This window comes from Gekko japonicus, unplaced genomic scaffold (genome assembly GCF_001447785.1).
Source record: "Gekko japonicus isolate JY-2015 unplaced genomic scaffold, Gekko_japonicus_V1.1 scaffold1540, whole genome shotgun sequence".
Taxonomy (NCBI): Eukaryota; Metazoa; Chordata; class Lepidosauria; order Squamata; family Gekkonidae; genus Gekko; species Gekko japonicus.
In genome coordinates this window covers 253,746-277,705 of record NW_015169220.1, presented here as the reverse complement: position 1 = coordinate 277,705, position 23,960 = coordinate 253,746, and the positions used below count along the sequence as shown (strand labels likewise).

Here is a 23,960-nt window from a genome sequence, read left to right as displayed (position 1 = left end):
GCCGATGCCTCCGTCGCCTGGCTGGAGTGGCCGCGGGGGAGTCTGGAGTCGGGCGGCCGCTGGTGGGAGCCGCGGGTGCCCGGGCCGAGATTGGGGGGGCAAGGCGGGCGACAGAAGGCCGATGCCTCCGTCGCCCGGCCCTCTACAGAATCCACCCCCCAAACCTCCAGGTATTTCCCTCCTTAGAGCTGGCAACCCTACATTCCCCTCAGTGCCTGTTGGTAGGCAACTAAGCTTGGTCCTGTCACCTACTTTGGCCTTTGGGAGAAAACACATTGGGGCCAATCCTGATAGGGTTGCCAACTCCAGATGGGAAATTCCTGGAGGTTTGAGGGATGGAGCCTGAAGAGGGTGAGGTTTGAGGAGGGGTGGGACCTCAGACAGGTACACTGCCATAGACTCCACCCTCCAAACCAGTCAGTCTCACATAGGGAACCATTGTTGCCAATCTCCAGGTGAGGGCTGGAGAGCACTCAGTATTACAACTGCTCTGCAGAAGGGAGGGCAGAAGTCAGCTGAAGTCAAAGGGGCAGATAATGGTAGGTTGGTGGCTAGCTGGGAAGGAGATGGGGTTGCCAACTACATGCTGACAAATTCCTGGGGATTTGAGGGGTGGAGCCTGGAGGGGGTGGGGTTTGCAGAGGGGTGGGACCTCAGACAGGTAGAATGCCATAGACTCCACCCTCCAAACCAGCCATTTTGTCCTGGGTAACAATTGTTGCCAATCTCCAGGTGAGGGCTACAGATTACTCACAATTACAACTGCTCTTCAGGTAGCAGAGATCAGTTCCTCTGGAGAAAACAGTGGACTCTGTCATTATACCCTGCTGAGGTCACCACAGCAAATTGACACTGTTTGCCCAAAGCCAGAGCACTGCCCCAGAGCCTCTTTCTAGATCCCGTTGTATTGCTTTCACAACGGGCTTTACTGCTAGTTGCCTATAAAGCCCTTCAAGGCCTGGTACCTTCTTTATCTGCAAGATCACTTCTCCTAATATACTCTGGTACAGCAGCTCTGTTCCTCACATCAAGGCTTGCTTAAGATGCCAACATTCAGGCAGATTTGGTCATTGTCTGCCCAATCAGAGCTTTTCTGCGGTGGCTTCTGTATTATGAAATGGCCTTCCTGATGCGTACATTCACAGCATCCCAGTGCCATTGTAAGATGGGGTTAGTGAGAACTACCTTTCCAAGTGCTTAGTTTTGATGGCTAGGAATGGTATACTGTATGACCTCTGATTCTCTGACATAGCTAACATATTTTCCATTTTTAATTGATCTATTTTACATATTTTAAACATTATAACCCACCCTGAGTCTATAAGGATAAAGACAGAGTAAAAATTCCTCAAATAAATTGGCAAGATGCCATTACACACTCCTCATTAGGGGTGTTTCCAGATCAGTGGTGCTAGCACATTCCAGCAACCACAAAAAATACATCCGCAAAAAAAGTAATTCCTATTGTGAAGTGAATGGTTTACCTTAAGGATAGGTTCACACATGCATACCCCATTTGATTTAAGTCTTCTAAATTTGGGACTGAATCATGCTTTGCCTCATATTCATAGTGAGGAAAAGAAGTGAACCTTGGGCTCACATGGCCAGCACCCATGCAAACTGTCTATTTCTTTTGTATAGCAAACTGACTGTGCCTGTGACCATGGAGTAGCCATTTTAGAGAGCAACTCAAGAATGTGGACTTCCACTTATAACTAAACAATTTGTTATACACCCTTTGGACTTGACCCACTTTTTCCTTCATACATCAGATTTAGTTGAATGAGCACAAGTTTTAGAAGAAGGTGCTTACCAAGTGGGGCTTTTAGGAACTTGCGTTCAATGCCTTGCTGTATTTGAAGCAGTGTAGCTGCCAAGTAGCGAACTACGTTATTCACAGGCTGTGGAGTGCTTGTGTTAGTTGAAGCAGTACTTGGAGATTCAGATTTGAGTCCAACCAACCTACAGAGAACACTAAAATGTTAAAATATACTGTTTATTTATATTTATTTATTTATAATTTCAATTTATAGCCCCGCGATGCGGGCTCAGGGCGGCTCACAAATAGGCATACGCCAACACATAAAAACAGTTAAAACCATAAAAACCATTATTACAGAATTACAACATAGATGTTTTAAATAATCTTTCATCAAGATGGCATGTCTAAGATGGTACATCCAATCAGTGCTATCAGTTCCACGTGGCACTGTCGTTCTCTCTTCCCAGGGCCAGTTAATAATGATGGTATGATAGTGGCGGCTCCTACCCAAAGGCCTGGCGGAAGAGCTCCGTCTTACAGGCCCTGCGGAACTGCGCCATATACTGTTCACTGTGTTGTTATTTTTATATATTTATGGACAAGATAAATGCACATATTTCAATGGAGTCAATATTAGTTTAACTACAGACCTTAGCTTGCTACTGTGTTAATGTCTGTATGTGGCAGGGGGAAACCCTTCCTTCACTCACAAATGGGATGCTAATTAGGTATTTTTGCTTTCATGACAGTTGGCATTAAGACTGAGCATCTCCCAGACTTACTCATATCACGGCATTGCACTTGAGCAGAGCCACTGTATTTACTGTAAGTTAACATATATTTGGCAAACAGTACTTCATGAAGAAATAAGCACATCAGACCAGCACTTAAGAACATTAGTTAGCGGTTTCCAGTCCTGTACTCACTATATAACACATACATGTGTCAAAAGGTAAAGTGACTTCTGAATTCTGGCCACAACTACTCTAATCTCACTAAAACAAGCAGAACTGCATCTCACATTTGTTTCAAGTAAGGCTTCTGTAGTACCTATTTTCAGTTAATTGTGTCCCAAGAAAGGTTTGAAAAAGAAGCAGGGCCACTTCATACAACATAAATTTCTAACATACATATTTCTACATCAGTAACCACATTGTACTGTTAGATTCAGATGGGTAGCCACGTTAGTGTGAAGCAGCAGAACAAAGTTGGAGTCCAGTGGCACCTTTAAGACCAACAAAGTTTTATTCAAGGTATAAGTTTTCATGTGCACGCACACCTTGTAAGCTACCCTGAGCAGATGTCTTGAGAGGCCCATACAGCTTCTAAATAATCAATGGCATATAACCAGCACAAACACTGTCACATGCAGTGAGTATATCTATCTATTTTGCCATCTGTCCCTGCTGAAGAAGCCAGCAGCTACTAATTGTGGCTTCCAGCCATGTGTATATGTTGCAAAATATGTGTGCATTTGTTCCACATGAAGCAATGACAGTGCTCAACATTTGTGTAGGAAACTCATCCTTTAAAAGACCAACTAGCTATTTTCATGGTGATTACTTGAAAATAAATTGATGTCTTCAGTATATTAAATGCAGCACCTTTTCACAATGTGACAGTGGTGGCATACAACACATTAAGATTCTCAAATATGTATAATTTAGGGATATCCAAAATTAACTGTATTCCCTTGTACAATATCTTGAATATTCCAAGCACAATCATTAAAAGGAACAATCAGTAATCCCTGGAGATCTTCAGAAATGTCCACTGTAAATTCTGGTGCCAGTGCCATCCCACAAAGTGGAATCAGAAGGAACAGTGAGAGGTCAGTCATTCATCAGATAATCTAAGTGATAAGGGCATCCTCCAAAACTGTCGAAAAAGCAACTGTCCAAAATTTAATCTTTTCTTCCAGATTAACTCCAGAAACTTAATGAACAGCAAATCAAAAAGGAAACCATGGCTGCTGCCACACACGCTAAGTAATCCACTTTCAATCCACTTTCAGTGCACTTTCAAAGTGGAGTTTTACTGTGTGAACTGGCAAAATCCACTTTGAAAGTGCACTGAAAGTGGATTGAAAGTGGATTACTTAGCGTGTGTGGCAGCAGCCTCTATGATTCTGCTTACTGTTTCATGTTTGGCTGTTATTTCTTTGTTAAAATCTATAGCACGCTCTCTCTCACACACACACACGCTCTATTGTAATGGCTTCAAGTATAAGGCTTTAAAATATACTAAAACCACCTTCTTTCTTTTCCTGATACAGGCAAACCAATTTAAATTTAGACTTCTATCCTGTACTCCCCTAATAGCAATACTGTGGCTTTAAACATTTAATTTCTGTTAGTGCATAACTTCAAAAGATAAAGTAATGCCTAACTCTGCAATGGGACTTTAATAAAATGACTTAGAAAACCTATCACTCAGATGCTGATGTGGCCTGTATGAGCAGAGCAGATCAAAAGAGCAGATGTTGCACACTCTTTTGATGCTTTGAAGTTGCAGCCATTATTTTGCAATCAAACACATCTTTAATATTTTATCGTTCCAAGAACAAAACCTAAAATAGAGACGAAAGTGCTGCCTCCAAACAGCACAATTTCTTATCATTAACAAGGATTTATCTGCTCAACGATCTGTATAGAGTGCTAAACATCAAAGTGATAAATACAACTTCAACATCAGTACTAAGGCTGCCTCAAACTTTGCAATCAAATTTCCAGAGTGAAAACTTTGCTTTGGAGGAGTGTGAAACCCCATCTAAAAACCATTTTGTAACTGTCCACTACTGTTTTCATCCACTTCCTTTGCTACCGCCTTTGATGCCCTTCCCCACCCATGACTTATTCCAGCTGCCAACAATGAGGTTAATGTAATGTCACAGCATCACACAGCCAATCCGATATGGTAGTGTGATCATAGATTCAAGTGGGTAGCCATGTTGGTCTGAAGCAGCAGAACAAAGTTTGAGTCCAGTGGCACCTTTAAGACCAACAAAATTTTATTCAAGGCATAAGCTTCTGTGTGTAAGCTTCAGATACAGTGTGATCAGTAAGAGTGGATGAAGCCAATTGTTCTGCTCTCATTTTGAACACAGGAGAATGATATTGCCCATTTTGCTGCATTGTGGTGGTTGTATTGTGGCAATACAGAGAAATTAGGAGCACTGTCCCAGTTTCCTCAATAGATTAGTATGTTAACTTCTCCCCACACACTAAAAAAATAAAGGGTAGGTAAGTGTCTTCTGGGTGGTACAAAAAAGTTATGTTGCTTTCAGCTTGCTCCTCATTACAATTTTTTAAAAAATTAAGTCATGAAAAGTTAAGATAACCAGAAAGTAGAGCTTAATTAACAAACATACACAAAACAAAGCCCTAACCAGGAGAAACACACCTTTTCCAACATAATATGGAATTTCAGTAAAGGGAGAGAGTATTTAAATTACTAGGTGCAGGATTCTTCATGTCAAGGTGAACTGAGCTTTTATTTGTGTTGTGTGTGCGCATGTGCTTCCATGCCTGGATGTTATGGAGACTTCAGCTGACGTTTTCAGAAAGGTGGCCTGAATGCCTGCCTCGGTGTCCTGAGTCCTGTATTCCCTGGAGGTCTCACTTCCAATTACTTGCCAGGGTTGGCCCTGCTTAGCTTCCGAGATCTGACGAGATTGGGCTTGGCTGGGCTATCCAGGTCAGAGCAAGATGATCAGAGCTTTTAAAATCAAACATCTTGTACTAGCAGGGAGAATTATAGTTCAGGACTATGCTTTACAGTACGTGTCTCAAGACCCCAACGTCCCTCCTCCTGAATACAGTATAAATAATTTGTGATCTCCCCTTTTCCTGTTTTTTTCCCCTGCTCCCCCACATTCTGTGGGTTCTGGATGGCAATGGGCATAATGTTGCTATCAAGTCTCCATTTTGTTGGCCTCTCTTCTGGGCTCCATCTTGGTGCTGAGACCTCCCTGCATGTCACATGAGGCTCAGAAAGCAAGTCTGGGCTAATCTCCAACAGCTTTTGTCTTGGAGAAAAGACAAACTCAGGCAAACCGTCACCTTGACGCCATCAAGTTCAAAGGCAACTTCTCTCCTTGCCTAGTCCTAGACCATTAATTAGGACCTCAATAAACCAAGGTACATTTGTACTCAGCGGCTTGGCTTCACACCCTTCTTCCCCCCTTCCTGCTGCAGCCCCAAATGCCCCTTGAAATGCTACTCACAGAAGAGACAAGGAAACCCCCAAGGAACAGCACGAAGGAAGAGTCAAAGGTCAGCAGCAGATAGGGGAATGAATGAAAATTATACTCTCTTCCATTGGCAGAAATTTTGCAATAGATCTAACATGATGCGTCCTGCTCCATTAGCATCCCTGCTAACAAAGACGCAGGTTCACATCAGCATTCATGGCTAAAAAGCTCTCTATCATACTAACAATATAGTTCCACTGGAATTCCATTCCATAGAGCCTGTAAAACAGAGATGTTCCACCAGGCCTATGGTTGAGGTGACAGTAGCCCATCTGAATTGGCCTCCCCTGCCCTGCTCTGCTAGCATGCTTCCCCTGTTCACCCACCTGCCTCAGTATTTTACTGTCTATGGTCACACATATGTAGAACTTCCTAATAATAGTTACTAATTGTGCTGCAGACAGTCATCTAATGGTTAATGTTAATTGATGTTTTATATGGTTTTTAATGACGGTATTATGTTTAACTATGTCTAAATTACTGTTTTGTATGTACTATTGTAACCCCACCGAGCCTACTGTGTTGGGGAGGGAGGGCAAGAAATCAAATCAATCAATCAATAAAAATGTCCTTCAAAAAGGCTAGGTTGATGAGATAACTACAACTGCCTCCAACATGGCTCCTTCCCACCCCAAGACCTCCCCCTCCTTTTCTTATTTGGAAATGTACCTAGGACAATCAGGGAGCATACTTGTGAGGTCATCTGGCTTCTCCTCCTCTTTTTCTGGGGGGAAAATGTTCAAGCCAGGAGCCTAATAACTGAAGCCAGAATCTGTTCATCTTATGGGGTACTCTGTTTTATCTTGCCACATGCCCCAAAAGGAGTATCTTGCCCTGCTTGGTTCTGCATTCCCTTTTGGATTGCCCCCATGGGGCTTTTTGGCTGCCCAGGCATTATGAAGCCCCTGCTTTGGATCCAAGAAACAATAACCAGCCCCGGCTTGCCAGGTCTCCTCATTCCTCTGGCAGGGGGGGGATTTGGGTGGTGTTCCGGGGGGGGAGTCACTCAGCACTTCTGTTTAGGGGTGGGGTTTCCCCTGCCAGTGGTCTGTGGTGGAGGGTAGCCCCTGAAATTGGGGGATCCCCTGCCCAGACCTGGGGAATGGCAACCCTACTTACCCTCTTGTTCTACCTTTGCATTTTAACATGGGCATTCTAGTAGTTAGTATTGTTGCTGTATACCAGATATTATCATGACTGAGTGTGCTCTCTAATTTCACCAAACTCCAGGTCTCAGTAGGCTCTCTCATTAATCTGCATTTCTACAGAAATATGTTTAATAAGAGTCATTAACCCACAATGTACAGAAAGTAGTAGTTATAAATTATATAAACTAACTTCTGTCAGATTATTAAAATGTGTGGTTAGGGCTGAAATAGAAACCTGCCATTCCAGTATTAGCTGGAAAATAATTTCACTTTTAACATATATTGTTACCTGTCTTTTACAATAACACCTTCTTGATCATCAGTTTCCATCTCTTCAGCATCTCCAGTGATATTTTTTGTTATACCATTTTCTTTGTTTTCCTGATTTAGCAGTTCATACTGTCCACTTTCTAAGGCTGCTCTCCAAACTTGTCTGTCTGTTACCTGTAAATATATAAAACAGGGCTGCGTTTACTTGTAACAGTTGTTCATCAAGTGGTCTTCTGTGCCGGTATATACTGGCCTGCACATGCACAGTCCCATGCGCAACTGCTCAGAACCAACAAAGATTAACGTTATTTTACTACATTATTATATACAGTACATTTTTATGACAATTTTCACCTTGCTATTCCTAACAAAAAAACCACATTGGCTTACATCTTACTGACTTTCTGCAGATGGAATTCCTACCATCAGTGAAAGAGCAAAAATTTTAGCCAGTTCCCACTCTCCCTATGGATTCTGCTCCCAATCCTGTTCATGAGGGTCCTTTGATCCAGGGATGGGGGGGTGTCAATGAGCTGAAAGTAGGAGGATGGAATGTTCCATTCCACAAGCTGCTCATGTTTTGTTGGATAAGTCAATGTATTTAAATAAATTCAGACGTTTTATAGGTACCATATGCCCCCATAAAATACAAGTAAAAAGATACCTTAATGGAACCTAACGTTCCTTGGTAGATTCTGTCCTCAATGTCCAAAAGAAAGTCTCTGAGTCTCAGTTCAAGTTGCTTTTCTGCAGACATTAGAGTTATGTCATAGGCATTCTGCGATTTCCCCCGGCCTGATAGTGGCTTGCTTTCATTCTGTGATTTCTCTGTAACAGGAGTCAATACTCTAACAATGTTCTCCACAGCTGGCCTAAAAGCATACCACCTAAATATATTTTCAAACTGCATTCTGATTTCAGCATTGTTTATTCAAGAACTGCGGTGGTTATTACCGAGACCAAATGCCAATTTCTCTCCTCAAAGGGAAAGACTAACATCAAACGGTAAATGACAAAATGGTAAAAGTTAAAGTTGCATCATATGAGAAAACTGTCACCATACTCAGCAAATAATATCCATATATCTCTTTCTAATAGCACTTTGACTTCCCAGAAGAAAACTATGTTTTAAAAAATTGGTGTTACAGATCACTTGAAGAGTAACAGCAAAAGATAGGAAAGTACTGACCAAGATTAAGCTTGATTGTGCCTGTTTTCCTACCTAAAAATACAGATGAAGTCCACAATTCATGAATAAGGCTACATGGGAAAAGTCCTAACAATAATGTATTGAACGTGTTACCAAAACTCTTTCAGATAAATCATACTTTACAAACTTACAAAGTTGAAACCTTGCATATTTTCTACATTATTTTCAGAATCTGAGAAATTTACAGCAAAATCAAGATTAAGAGGCGGCAGATAAAGTAAATGTGACTGGTAGCAATCTTATGTCCTCTTGACAGGAAGCATTTCTGCCATTTAAGGGATGACACAACATGACTATACTTTTTTTAAAATAAAGGGAGAGAAAGTCCTTCGATCGTAATTGTTCTTTTACAAAATTAGTTTAACCAGTAAAGTCAATTTTCTACCAGCCTTTGTAATGATACAAATGTACTAGTCTAAATCCTTATATATTTTTATTTGTATATAATATAGTGGCTCAGTATATTGTCTTACTATTGCCTGGGTACATTCTTATACTGTATCAGGGTGAAAAGAAAGAATAATTTTTGAGGCCATATTTTAATTGTCTCAGTTCTGAGGTTTAAAATATATGATTTATTGAACACAGCAAGATTTAATTAGGGACACAGTCCATTTGGTGCCCCCTGACAAGGATGCCCACAACAACTACTGGAATCCTGCTACTCTGCTGCCATCTCCTACATCTCTGGGTGCACGTGCAGGTTTCTGTGTGTCATTAGGGGGACTGAGAGTTCTGTGGGCATACCTTCCATATCCCCATGCAGCTCCACTCCTGAGGCAAAGGGATTATTGGATGAAGATGCTGGATTCACACACAAACCTCCCACCCTCTGAAAATCTGTCTTGCTGCATGCCTGTACAACAGGGGGCGGGAGACTATTATGCCCTGTAAGAGTAGTCCATGTGCATTTGTTAAATGAATTAATTATGCATTTTTATTTATGTAAATTTATACACTTTACAGAATATTACTGTAAACTATGTGCAGTCTCTATTGACTGCGCTGACATATCATAGTCTGCTTTGGTTACCTTGTGACCTAAATCAAATAAAACTCACAATGCCTTTATTAAGGGGACAATCTCCAGCCTGTTCATAATTTTACACATAGGAGCAATTTCATTGACATCATCCTATTTTCTTGTAACAGAAAGTCAAAGTACATCAGAAAAAGGACATACAGGAAATAAAGATCTTTTATTCTTGCAAGGTACCTTCCATATTTGGTTGTAAGAGGTTGCGATACACTAACAGCAAAGAGCACTCAAACCATGTTTCCATACAAAGAAAATTAATTCAATCTTTTACTATAAGGAAAACTTCTACAGGAGAGAAGCTAATTTGAAATTTACCTTGAAACTGTAATATGTGACCGTTATCAATAACTGATATAAATACACCCAGCAAAACCAAGAATATTTACCTGAAAAATGGAATTTTTCCACAGGAAAACTGTTCAGTTGTTCACATATTCTGTTCTTCTCCTGCAAAAGATTTTCCCTTAAGGCACTCTCCCTGTGTCCTCGGGAATTGAGAGATACTATGAGTTCGTCCAGTTGTTCTTGAGAACTGTAAAAGCACCACCGGTTTGGTTTATATATTGGTCTTGGCACATGTACAGGAGCACCAGTATACACATCTTGGTGATCATTGGAGGTAGTTTCCATCTTTACAGACTCTCCATTGTTAGTGGCTGCCTGAGATTTGTCTACAATATGACACTGTACATTATTTTGAAATGAAGATGGCCGAGGCAAGAGCATGTCTTCTGTAAGACCAGCATAGTCTTCTTCTACAAATAATCCAGGAATAGAGGGGAAAAGCCAGTAGCGTCGATACAGACGATCACGACCCAAAGGACAGATATTGGTACAGGCGGTGGCTTTCTGAATCTTTTCTATAAGTTCCTGTTCTTTAGTTTGCCGCTCCTGTTTTAAGGCTTCTTCTTCTTCTGGAGTAAGTGGCTCACACTTTTCAACAGAAGTCTCTACTTGCCTTGCAAGATCTTTAAAGCCATTCTGTCCTCTTCTGCCTACAAAACACAGTTGTAAAAAAAATGATGGCTATAAATGACGATAAAAATGACAAGACACAGCATTATCTACATACAGCTTCAAAATGTATGTTCTTTGTCTCATATATATGCAGAAGAGACATATGTGTGTCATACATATATATAATGCAGAGTTTTTTTTTTCCCCCCACGAGCTGCCTCAGGACAGTCACAAGTCATATCACAACACTGTTACAAAAAAAAACCATAATAAGAATGTTAAAACATACAATTTCAAACCAGATTAAAATCACTTCAATAAGATGCAGACCAGTTCATGGGAGTCCAGAATGCCTCCTATATGGGTGCAGCTAGGTGATCAATAGACATCCAATTCATTGGAGAATGCTGTGCAGATTTCTATAGCACTGAGGGGCCATTAATTAGGGCAATATGAGCAGGGAAGGCCAAAATGGTTGGATGCCTGCCACCTCAACTGAACAGCTCCGTTTTACGAGCCCTGTGGAATTGTAATAAATCCCACAGGGACCTGATCTCAAGTGGGAGTGTGTTCTAACAGACTGGGGCCAGGGCAGAAAATGCCCTGGACCTAGTTGAGGCTAGGCAGATGTCTTTCGGGTGGGGGACTACCAAAAGGTGTTGGTCTGCGGAGTGCAAGGCTCTCCAGGGCACATATGGGGAGAGACAGTCCTGTAGGTATGTTGGTCCCTGGCCGCATAGGGATTTGAAGGTTAAGACCAAAACCTTGAAACGGATCCGATATTCAACTGGCAGCCCATGCAACTGGCACAACACTGGCTGAATGCGCGCCCACACAGACGTTGCAGTCAGCAAGTGTTCTGCCGCATTTTGCACAAGCTGCAGTTTCCAGGTCAGATTCAAAGGCAGCCCTACGTAGAGTGAGTTACAGTAATCCAATGGTCTGGAAGTGACCACTGCATGGTTCACTGTAGCTAAGTCCCAAGAGCAGAGATAGGGAACCAGTTGCCTGACCAGCTGGAGATGATAAAAGGCTGTTCTGGCAACACTGGTGACCTGGGCCGCCATGGAAAGTGAGGCATCCATGATCACCCCCAGACTTTTCACCCTCTGTGCTGGCGTCAACAGTTGGAATATATATAAATATATATATTTATTCTGCATTATGTATATGACACATATGTGTCTCTTCTTGTATTATATACCCAAGTTGTATCCCCGTTCATTATTTTTACATGGACATTTTATCTTCTGCATACTTTTGAACTAAAATAGATTTGCTAGAAATAGCATAGGATTTCATGCATAGGTATTCCCAATTTATAGTCACTGATAACAGTTAACAGACTGATATAGTTAACAGACATTGACTGAAAAGAATATTGTTGCATATTCTCCACCTCTCCAAGTGCTGCAAAGTTCCAGGGTTGGCTCTCTATGGCTTTTTCGCTCATGCTGAGGACAGGGTTGGCTCTCTCTTTCTCTCATGCTGAGGACAAGGTGAGAATGCAGAAAATGTCCCTTCTCCTCACTCCAGATACACAAGGGCTGCCTAAAGTTCAACAGCGGTGTGCTTGGTGGGGTAGTACGCAGGGCATGCAGTAGTCATGTGGCTTTTTTGGTTGATGCTAATTACAAATGTGGCTTTCAATAAGACATGGAGCACCATTTATTTATGAATACATAAGTAGAGCACAGATGGAGGCACAGAGGCGCTCCTTAGGGGGCAGCAGATCCACTACAAAAGTTCGGCAGAGACAGACATCCTGGATCCTCAGGGTGTTACAGTCAACTCACAGCAATTCTCATCTCCTCCTCCTGTTTTATTCAGAATCAAAACTGCTGTATCTTCACACACACACACACACACACACACACACACACACACACACACACACACACACACACACACAGAGTTACACGCCTGTCCCCTCTAGCTGTGTGTGGGGAAATCAGCTCTTCCAAGCTGAGTGTCATCTGTATATTGGTGATGACCCAGCCTAAATCTCAGGATGAGCTCACCCAGTAGTTTCACATAGATGTTGAAAAGCATAGGGGACAAAATGAAGCCTTCTGGGAACCCACAGGCTAAAGGACTAAGCATCAGTCCCCCAGCACCATGTTCTGCAACCTATCCCTCTAGGTAAGACTGGAGGCACCATTTACAGCCTTGAAAGAGGATCCAGGAGGATGTTGAAAGTCACTGACAGGTCCAGGAGAATCAAAGTCACATTCTCTCTGTCTGTCTCCCAGCACAGGTCATCCACCAGGGTGACCAAGGCCATGAAATTTTCAGTCCCATAACTGGCCTGAAACCAGACTAGAAAGAACTCAACCAATACATTTCATCCAGGAATGTGTGAAGTTATCAGTCCACCACCTATTCAGTTACTGTGCTCAACAGTGGAATATTCGACATTGGTCATTAGTTATCAAAATGCAAGGATGACTTCTTTAGCAATGGATGTACCACAGCCTGTTTCAAGACTGGGGCGGACCACCCCCTCTCTCAAGAAGGCATTAACTACCTTTTGGATTCAGTTACCCTGCCCCTTCCCCAGCAGATTTATGTAGCCAAGGAGGGCAAAGATCATACAAGCAGATGGTAGGTCTCAAACCCCAAACGTGCAATCTTATTAAACCTTCCTCTTATACTAGCACAGAGCTTACTGCTACAGATGCACGATCCCTACCTTTTCAGAGAGACAAAAAAACAGATGGTAACCAGAGGAAAGAAAAACAAGGCCTAAACATAACAGGGAAAAATATGGAAATATAGTCAGCTTCATAAGATTCTTATTTTGATAAGTGAGTAATCAGAATATGTTTCTTGGAACATAAGGACCATAACAAGAGTTTTTTGCTTTGGATGCAAGGATCAAGAAGCCTACATGATGAAAAGAGTTAAGAGTGGAACAAACTTTAAATTTAAACTTTTCTCTCCAACATGGCAGAAGAGCAAGTAGTATAGAAGCTCTGGTGATACAGCTTTTCATTTAAAATCTTAGGAACACAAAACTTTGCATCAATATGAATTTAGACTTGACCATGAACATATATAAAAACCAATTTACCTCCTTTCCTCTTTTTGTTTGGTCCTATGTCATCTTCATCATCTGATGCAATATCTAGGTCTCGTTCCTTAGTTTTAACTTCCTTGCTTTCTGTACTTGTATCAAGATCTTCCCGTTCTTCCTCCCTGATACAATACGCACACAAAAAATGCAGAGAACAAGCCTTGCATAGTCAAAGAGTTGTATGGATTAAATCTGCACAGCACACTGTCACGCACTATAGGACATATTATGTAAAGCTGTTTCACCCATCTGTGTACCATGAACCAGGCAGAGGCACTACTCTTAACTGCTGTCCCACAACTGTAGAACTCCAAGGAAAAAGATGTATTATAATAAATATATTGTGCATTTACTAGAACTGGGGATAGATCCATACTTGAGCTCACTTTTAGTAATTCAGGTGTAAACGACCCATATAAGAGTGCATGCACGCACATGTGCATTGCATTTAAAAAATTTCCCTACCTTTAAATAGAATGAAAGAAAACATACACTTAAAGAGAGTCTCATATGTGCATTTTCATCCTTTGAATTTATACTGTCAACATTACAGACCAGGTATATCTAGATAATTTGACAATGCCCTTATCAATCAAAAATAAAGTCCACATACTTTAGTTTAATGCATATTAAATGGCTGCATCTGAGTGCTATTGTAAGTACAGACATTAATTGATCATACCCCACAGATACTTCCATTGCAGGATTTTTATGTTCTTCCTTCAGCTTCTCCAGTTTCTCTTTCAACTTCTGTTCCTGCCCTTTTAATTTTTCTTCTTTTCTCCTGCGGATTCTAGAGTTAAATAGTATACGCAACCTATTAGTTTCAGCATATGATATCTTTCAACTATTTCTTCTGATCATATCATTATACTGAAAAGTGTGGCACAGCAACACACATATGAATTAAACAGAAACCTTTGTATAATCCATAGGACTAATATTTATTGTCAATTCTCACGGGCAGCTCACTAACTCAAAACTTGTATACTGAATTAAAAAAAACACCTGCATAGGTTTTAGTACAAAATAAAATCAGTTGTAAATAGGTTAACATTTCTAAGCTATCTATGCCAGAAGGGCCTTAACACCATGGGCTATAATGGATGTTACCTTTTCAATAGTCTACTCTTCCAAAAAATTAAAAGCTGAACATGAACACTTGTGATGTCTATTGGGGGACAGAAAATTCTACTTCTCCCACTGAATCGTCCCTTTTCTCCATCTTCCCACCCTTCTCCTACATGCCCACTCACCTCTCTACTCACAAAGTGGTGGGTGAGGGGAGAGAGCCAAGCAGCAGTCAGCTCCAGCTTCCTCTTTGCCTGCTCCAAGTGGCCATCACCATAATTTTGCATGGCATTCTGGATCCCACCCAAACTCTGGGTGGAGAGCTGTTCAGCTGTGCAGATGTCACATTTATTGCCTTTGGGGTCCTCTTTTTATTTTTTTATTCTTCCACAAGCCTGGGGGTTGCTCTCTGGGATGGCAGAATCCTAAATTATAGCCACATTTAGTCTTATTGTATATATTTTTTGATATGTACAGGGGCCAGCCCTTGACTATGAGATACAAGGATGGTTCTGACTGGAGATCCAACTTAACTTTATCTTTATCATATTTAATCTGCTGTATTGTGCTCACCTTACTGCTGCAGCTTCTCTTGCTTTACGATGCTGTTCTGCTTTTAACTCTCTGAATTCCTGTTTTGCCTGTCGTAACACATCAACGGAGTCCTCAATGAAGTCCCGAGTAGAAACAAGAGTCAATAGTTTCCCACAAAGGGCATGAAGAATCTTCATCTTCTCCCCTAATAAAATCCACATTAAGAGTAATGTCTTATTACAGTAATGTAAACATCTCCCTTTGCACTGATAGCTAGGTTCATTATTGGACAACAGGGTGTCCTAGTTCAGAAGTGGTATCTTGATCATTAAATCATACGGCCCACTGACAAAACCTGAGTTTAGGAAGAGGCAGGAACCTTTTTATTAAAGGACTGTAATGCCATTCCAGAATGTAGCCATCCCATGTTACATTTTTCTGTTTTTATAATGTCCACCATAACTTCCAATGGTCATCTGAACTTCCCAAAAGCTGTTTTCCTTTCTACATATGGACCAGGACTCAAAGGAATGCACAAAGGAATCTGAGCTAGAATTTCTTGAACCAGCAGCACCACATGCCACTATTTTTGAACTAGAAAGGATTCCTAAAAGTAATTTGTACAGCTGGGGCAGGGGGGAATCAGCTGCTCAGAGAATAAAAATTCCAAACAGCATTCCTAAGCACTTGTGCCTGAAGTAGCTCATTGGATCTCAACCACTGATACTTCAAAAATAAGCTCAAGTGAAAGTAGAACAACAAAGAGCAAGCTTCACCACATTAAAGCACCTGTATAACTTGCAATTAAAAGTTGTGGTTAACATCCTATTCTCAGTCTCACTGTTCTTACTGTGCTACATCTTGCCTGACTACAACCCTTCTGGGCATTCTGTGCAGCACTTAACATAATTGCTGATGCTAAAAATATTAAGCTATTTAGTCATTATGTTTGAAGAGACTCAAGCAGGTTTTTCTTGACTTCATCCATGCGAATTTCTGGGATGACATGGGGCCACTTCAATCCAGCTTTAGGCCCTGTTTTGGAACTGAAACTGCCTTGATTACCCTGAGGAATGCCCTTTGGAGGGAGAAGCACATCATCGTGGAACAGCTACCTCAGGTGGCTACTCAAAAGCACTATGCTCTAATGATTCCATTCCTACCAAGCTGGCTAGCACCAGAAAGTGGTGTTGGGGACTACTGCTCATCGCCGTAGCACTTGTGCTAACAGCTCCCAGAGAGTTCCATCAGGCCCCCTAGGCTGCTTAACTCTTACATGAAACCACAAAGAGAGGTCATTTGGATATCTAGAGTAAAAGGACATCAGCATGCTGATCTCATGCAAATCTGCTTCTCCTTTTCATGTATGTCAGTGGATGTCCTAAGCCAATATCTCTAGATAGCAATGGATAAGGGCCAGTACCGAAATACCACTAGTCATCAATGTGGCCTACCAAGGAGTGCAAAGTCTGTCCATTCTGGAGAGGTTTGCAACTTGAGGATAGTTGCCTATAGAAAGGAAGGCACAAGGCTCTCCTGTGACAAGATGCATCTTTAACCAGCTTTGGCTGGTGCACAAGCTGCAAACCTTCCTTAACAAACATGATTTGGTATTTAACCATGCTGTGATCACATCCAAGTTTAATATTTTATTTATTTATTTGTTCAATTCATACCCTGTCCTTCCCGCTAAAGTTGGCTCAGGGCAGCTTATGTAAGAGATAAAACACATAAATAACAATTATGACATCATAAAAACCTTCTAAAAACAATTCAGTATTATAAAGTGCTAGCAAAGAACTGTAGTAGTATTGCTTGAGGATGGTGGGTAACTAATGCAAAGCACTCTTTGTGGAGCTGCATTTGAAGACAGACTGGAAGCTTCAGTTGGTATAAAATGTAGCAGTGAGATTGCTTGCTGGTAAGAGTTAAGCATCTTACCACTACTGAAGGATCTCCACTGGCTGCCAACTGAGAGGAGACAATTCCAAATCCTAATTATAATATACAAAGCACTAAGTGGTCTGGAACCAGGTTATCGGTGAGCTTACCTGTCAATAAAGATCAGCACTGAAAGGCCTGGTCTATGTGCTCCTCCTCTCAAAAATTAGATGGGTGACCACTAGAGACAATGCTTTCCTGTTGCAGCATTCCCTCGCATAAAAATTAAGCTGAGACCAAGCTTACTAAGGTTTTTAAATCTCAGAAAATATTCCTTTCCTTCATTTGGTTGGATTTTTCTCCCACATCTTCCCTGGTTCAAATATTTTGAATACTAAAGCAGGTACAGATAATTTTTTTTTTTAACTGCTCTTCTAAGGTCCCGGTCACACGTGCCGGAAAATGCGAGGGGGAAGCGAAGCTATTTGTGCCGTGGTAATTTGACCTGCCGCTGCGCGATCTGATGCAACGATGGGTGAAGCGGGTGTTATTCCTTGCAGCCGACTTCCGGTGCGCTTCATCCAGGAACCAGTGACGCAATCGGAGTGCGCCGGAGCGATCATGCTGGCAGCTCCGTCCTCGGCCCATTGCAACCTTGTTTGATAGTGGACTTTCCGTGGTTGTTTTTTACTCCACTTCTTTGGCTGACTGCTACGGTTTGCCAACAAGTGCAGGATGCTGGCCAGATGTGTCCGTTTGATCGTGCCAGTAAAATCCGGTCGGCATTTGTGAATATCCCATGGAAAATTCTGCGTGTGATCGGGGCCTAAGACTTTTATCATCAGCTAATCTTATTCCTTGGTTGTTTCTTACTATTGTTTGTTTCATATTAGAAGTATTTATGCTGTGAGGCAAGGTATAACTATTATAAATAGAAATGTGTTACGTTCATTTGGCTTCATTACCTGCTGATAATTCATACACTGAGGTACAGGAGAGTTTCTTGAGCAACCCAGGATTACTCAACCTTAGCTCCATACAAGCATCATCAGTAGCATCAAATCCTCCTCGTTTTTGGTAACGATATTTGGCATTGGCTGATGTTACATCTGCTCCAGATGCTAGGATATGGAGTCTGAGAATCTCAGAAAGAGTGCAACTATCAAGGTCCAGGTTTTTCAAATTGCAACCTGTAGTTAATAATATATTAGGGCTAGATTATTCACATATCTACAGTACTCAACAATATGAAATATACTTTTTATAAAATAGAGCAAAACATAACAAAAAAGTGAAACCCACACATACCCTGGTGTAACTGGGGCCAAGCAGCTGCCAAAGTTGCAACTGCAGATAGTGCAGATTTTGTGGGGTCTGCATCTTCATCCAAAGCCTCTGTTAAATCTTTAAGGAAATAAAGACTTTATTCTAGTGTAAATTAATACTTGAATCTGGGAGGTGAAGCAAGCAAACCTTTTTTAAAGCAACGCAGACATACAACATATAAAGACCGATATTAATGTAAGCGCCAGTGCAAAACAATTAGAGGCATGCCACTTAAGCACCAGGGAAAGCATGCAGCGGTCACTAAAAGCTTCTCAAACAGTACACAGATCGATTGTACACTCACACGGCGCGCAAAAGCAAAATCCAGAAAATGCTTTTGTAAAAGCTGCTCATGCAAGCCATCACACTGCACTCAACTGCATTTCTTCTATTAATTAATTATGTCATTACAATAATCACAGAGTGCAAAACTAAAAGAAATAAACACAGATCCCAGCAAACAGTCTGCTTTACTGTACTGCACAAGAGATTCCATATTCTAGATAGCTCATCAGAAAAGCATTAATAAACCAACTCTAGAGCAGCTTTAGGCAGGTTAGATGTAGCTACCAATAAGATCATGCAGAGGAAAAACTCAAAAACTTCCACGTGACACTTCTGGACAAAATACAACTTAGTGCATGTTTTCAATATAGCACAGATCTGGGACTCCAACCTTTTTGAGCTTGTGGGCACCTTTGGACTTCTGACAAAGCATGGTGGGCTCAGCCGCAATATAGGGTTGCCAATTGCCCAGTGGGGGCAGGCAATCCTGTTTTTTATAGGCTCCTGCTCACCACTGGCCAACAGGAGGGAATCCTCCCAAACAGAGATGTTGCATGCAACATGCCTGCATCACCCGGAAGTGACGTTGGCACAACAGGGAGGGGGGGTGATGCTCTGGCTCTTGGGCAGAACTCTATGGTTGGATGCAAATTTTACCATGGAGTTTTGCCCCAAAACCAGATCACTGCCCCCGATGTCGCCAACATCACTTCCAGGTGACGCGGGCATGTCATGTGTGATGTCACTGTTTGGGGGGGGAATGAGGGGCAACATCACTTCCCACTCCCAGAACGTCCCCCTCATCCCCCCTGCAGGTGAAAGGGACCTGGCAACCCTACCACAAAATGGCTGCCACAGGAGGTGGAACCAGCCACAAAATGGCTATCACAGCTTACTTTGAGCCACACACTGAAAATCCTTGTGCTACGGTGGCAACTGTTGCCAAAGTAACATTTTTAAAAATCCACAAAGCCAGTCAAATCTCCAATGGCCAACCAGAAGCCTTTCTAGGCACAAGTCCCACCTGCTTCCTACAAACACTTGTGGATGCCAGGAAAGGAGTTAGTGGGCACCACGGTGCCATGGGCACCACACTGGGTACCCCCAGTGCAGACAGTTCCAAATCATTATGGACCATAAGCAAGCGACCACAACCCCTTTCACACATATAGCTTTCAAGTTAACAGGCCCTTAGAGCACCAAGTCTACTCCTGTTGTCATCCAGGAGTGGAAATGAGGAAGCAGTAAACTGTTCCTTGTTAATTTGCAAAAAAGATGTATATTCTCACTATCTGTTCATAAGAAATAATGAAGTAATAATTCCACACTGATGCCATCGCAACCATAGCTCAGAGTACCCCTTTCTAGAAAGCAGAACTTAACATTTGTGCAGGGAGAAACTTGTTCAGTGCAATATGTGAAGAGAATTAATGAACTCCCCAGAATAGCTCCTACAGATGTATCTTAATGCCTTTTGATTTTATTCATGTGAATAAACCAAATCAGCCTAACCAAACTACAGCAAGCTATGACTCAGAACAAACATGTCTATACTGAACTCATCAGTTTATAATGTACTAGCCTGCTACCTGTGCTTCACTACGGTATTTAAGTTCCGTAAATCCAGTTATAATACTGATTATGTGAAATTTGAAATGTGACATTTGTTGTAAGAATTCTAACAGAGAAGATTGTAGTGTAAGAAATTAAGTGAGACATACGTACTTTTTCTCTCTCTACTGAAGGACCTCTCTCTAGACCACATTGGTGGTTCTGCCCTCAGGTGCTAGGATCACCAGGCTGCTTGATGAGCTCACTCTGGAGCAGGCCACATAGAGCTGTCCATTTAAGAAGCAGTTGTCTGTTAAGTCAACTCCTGCTACCTTCCATGAAAGTGATGGCCTCTCTACTTGTGTTCCTGGATTGTTTTGCTCATATGGAGAGACTGGGGGGAGCACATTTTCAATGGGGGGAGCACATTTTCCCCCTTTTGACACACTTTGGGGTCAAATTTCTAAAAATCCCTTCTTAGCAAGCACCTACGTCACGGTAGGAGCACTCTCCCTGAATTTGGTGTCTCTAGGTCCAACGGTTTGGCCTGGGCGTTGATTTTACGGTGAGGGAACTTTCTTTTATATATATAGATGGAAGCTTTCAAGACTATGAAAGAATCAAAAACTAATGACAACATTAACAAATCAACATTCTTCTGCTCTGCTATAAAATAAGTCCTGGTAGAACAGGCAAAGGGTCCCCTTTAGTTCCATATCCTACTTCTCACAGGGGCCTACTACATGTTCTGGAAGGTTTGCAAGCCAGTGGAGACTGGCAATGGTGCTCCCACTGCTTCTCGCAACTGCTGTTCAGAGATAAACTCACTTTGAACATGGAGTGAGTTTCAGCCATCATGTCTGATAGCCACTGATGAACCATGAAGATACCTAATCCTCTTTAAAGCCATCTAAACCAGTGGCTGTTACTACATCCTTCAGTAGCAAATTCCACAAGTTAATTATGCATTGTGTGAAGAAGCACCATCACTGGTGCATCCTGAGTGCCACAGAGTGCTAATGTTGAGCTAGCAAGAAAAACACCCCCCCTCCCAATGCATAACTTGTATGGCCCTTTACAGCTCCACAAGTGTTCCCTCTGGAACCTTACAATGGAGAGTGCAGTTCTTTTTATCCAAAGTTTATATATTTCAAATAAAAAATGCTTTTAAAAATACAGTCTCAAAATAGTAAGAGTAATACTAGCCATGAAACCCTGTGAACTATGGATTAGATATGTACTCCAAACAAAGCTTGATTCACAGAATGGAACTTCTCCTTTTCACCCCCACTGCAGCCTACCATGCTTCCCAGAACTCTGTGCCTAGTGGTACAGTAACCCTAGAAACAGAAATGAGAGCTATATGAGGGACTGCAACAGAAGGAAGGATTTAGCAGAAATGCCCCCCCACTGGTAGAAGATTAGCTCTGCAACCAACTCTATATTTCTAAGAAACGGGTAGCTCTAAAAAGAACATTCAGGTTTATCCACAGAATCCTATAAACAGCCTCAACCAATTTTTGTTTTTGGTGGGATGCTCCAACAAGCCTTTACGGTATATCCAGTACCCACAGTTGTGACTAGATTGGTTCCAGAGAAGAGATACACTTTCTTATTGAGAAATTTCAGAGAAATAGCAGTGTCAAGAGCATTACAGCTGAATAAAATGGAACCCTGTGACAATACAAGGCTAAAATTTATGAGTAGAAAAAAGCAAGAGTCCAGTAGCACCTTAAAGACTAACAAAATATGTGGCAGGGTATGAGCTTTCGTGAGTCATTACTCATTTCTTCAGATACCAAATGAGCAGTGACTCACAAAAGCTCATACTCTGCCACGCATTTTCTAGTCTTTAAGGTGCTACTGGACTCTAGCTCTTTTCTACTGCTACAGACAAACAAACATGGCTACCCATCTTGATCTGGCTGACACAGCTAAGCTCTGAGAAGGAGCAGGAGATAGAGCTGCTAGAGGGGTGAGTGTTTTTTATTTACTTTCAGCCGAGGTGATTTAGCTGAGAGGGTACTGTGTGGGGGTACTGTGTTTGGGAGTGTGTGGGTGAGTTGAGAATTGTTGCAGAGTCCTGGCTGCTTGAGTTAGGGTGTGAAAGGGTCATTGTTTGACTACCTGGGTGAATTTGAATAGCTGCTGGCCACACCCTCTGCTGGGGGAAGCTTCTGTTTAAGACAGCACCTTGCCAGAGGCACGAGCCCAAGGGTGAGAGCCAAAGGGCTGTTGGCCTGTGGCTCTTAGACTAGGGACTCTGTAAGAAGCCCGGGAAGAGCCAGAAAGCCACGGCCCTAGTCTCCTTGGGTTCCCAGTAAGGTTAGTAGACTTCTAGAAGGAGAACCACATAAACACAAAGGGTTTTAAAAGAGGGATTATATATAATTATTATTTTAAAAGCAGTTATGAAGCCAGAATGCCAGCAGGGGGTTGGGGGCTATCCAGTGTTTTCTACGGCGTGTCACATGTACCAGCCTACATGTCACATGTATCTGCCCACTGCACAGAAGACTTGGGTGTGTGCCTGGTGCAAGGAGCTCCTGGTTCTCAGGGAACGAGTTTGCTCCCTTGAGGCCAAGGTGGCAGACCTGGAGAAGCAGAGACAGTCAGTTAGGCGCATGGAGAAGACGCTCGGGGACTTGTTAGATATGTCCCACTCTGAATAGGGTAGCCCCGCCGCTGTCAGGGAGCATGAGGGTCAAGAGGAAACAGGGCACTGTGCTGCAGATAATTGGGAATGTGCCCTCAGAAGGGACCTTCAGCTGGTGAACGGGTATCCTTTCGCATCAAGAAACCATCCCTTGGCAGGGAGGGAGGGGGGCTCTTGATAGTTGGTGATTAGATCCTTAGGGAGGTAGACAGCTGGGTGGCGAACCCGCGTACTGACCATATGGTGACTTTCCTGCCTGGTGCGAAGGTAGCGGACATTACGCGTGTTCTAGATAGGCTGGTAGATAGTGCTGGGCAGGAGCCAGTGGTCGTGGTACACGTTGGCACCAATGATGTGGGGAAATGCAGTCATAAGGTCCTGGAGAAAAAATTTAGGCTGCTAGACAAGAAACTCAAGGCCAGGACCTCCAAGGTAGCCTTCTCAGAAGTGCTACCTGTTCCACGTGCAGGGCCAGAGAGACAGGCAAAGATCAGGAGTCTCAATGCGTGGATGAGATGATGGTGTGTGTGGGGGGGAGGGTTCAAGTTTGTTAGGCACTGGGATGCTTTTTGTAACAAGAGGGAGCTGTACAAAAGAGACGATCTCCACTTGTCCCAAGAAGGAACCAGGCTGCTGGCTCTTAAAATCAAAAAGGTGGCAGAGCAGTTTTTAAACTGAATACTGGGGGAAAGCCGACAGGAGACTAAAAGTCTCTGGTTCAGGATGGCTCATCTCAAAGAGATGAAGGGATAGCTGTTATTTTTCTACAAGGAAATGGATTTAAATTGTCCACTGAGACTGTGGCTAATGATATGCTTTTTGTGGCTGTTCAGTCGCACAGTCGAGTCCGACTCTTTGCGACCCCATGGACCACATCACGCCAGGCCCTACTGTCTTCTGTCGTGCTCTGGAGTTTGCTCAATTTCATGTACGTTGCCTCGA

At 42.3% G+C, this 23,960-nt stretch overlaps 1 protein-coding gene across 1 annotated transcript in view; it reads right to left on the bottom strand.

Moving 5' to 3' along the window:
- BAZ1A (bromodomain adjacent to zinc finger domain 1A) overlaps nt 1-23,960 on the bottom strand; it is a 71,083-nt gene that overhangs the window by 10,873 nt on the left and 36,250 nt on the right. Inside the window, exons 13-21 of the mRNA XM_015416395.1 lie at nt 18,509-18,604; nt 18,166-18,390; nt 15,359-15,524; nt 14,397-14,507; nt 13,712-13,836; nt 10,068-10,676; nt 8,097-8,260; nt 7,452-7,606; nt 1,814-1,962 (exon numbers count right to left, since the gene is read on the bottom strand). Of these exons, the coding sequence (XP_015271881.1) occupies nt 1,814-1,962; nt 7,452-7,606; nt 8,097-8,260; nt 10,068-10,676; nt 13,712-13,836; nt 14,397-14,507; nt 15,359-15,524; nt 18,166-18,390; nt 18,509-18,604 (1,800 nt within the window). The remainder of the gene's footprint in view (nt 1-1,813; nt 1,963-7,451; nt 7,607-8,096; nt 8,261-10,067; nt 10,677-13,711; nt 13,837-14,396; nt 14,508-15,358; nt 15,525-18,165; nt 18,391-18,508; nt 18,605-23,960) is intronic.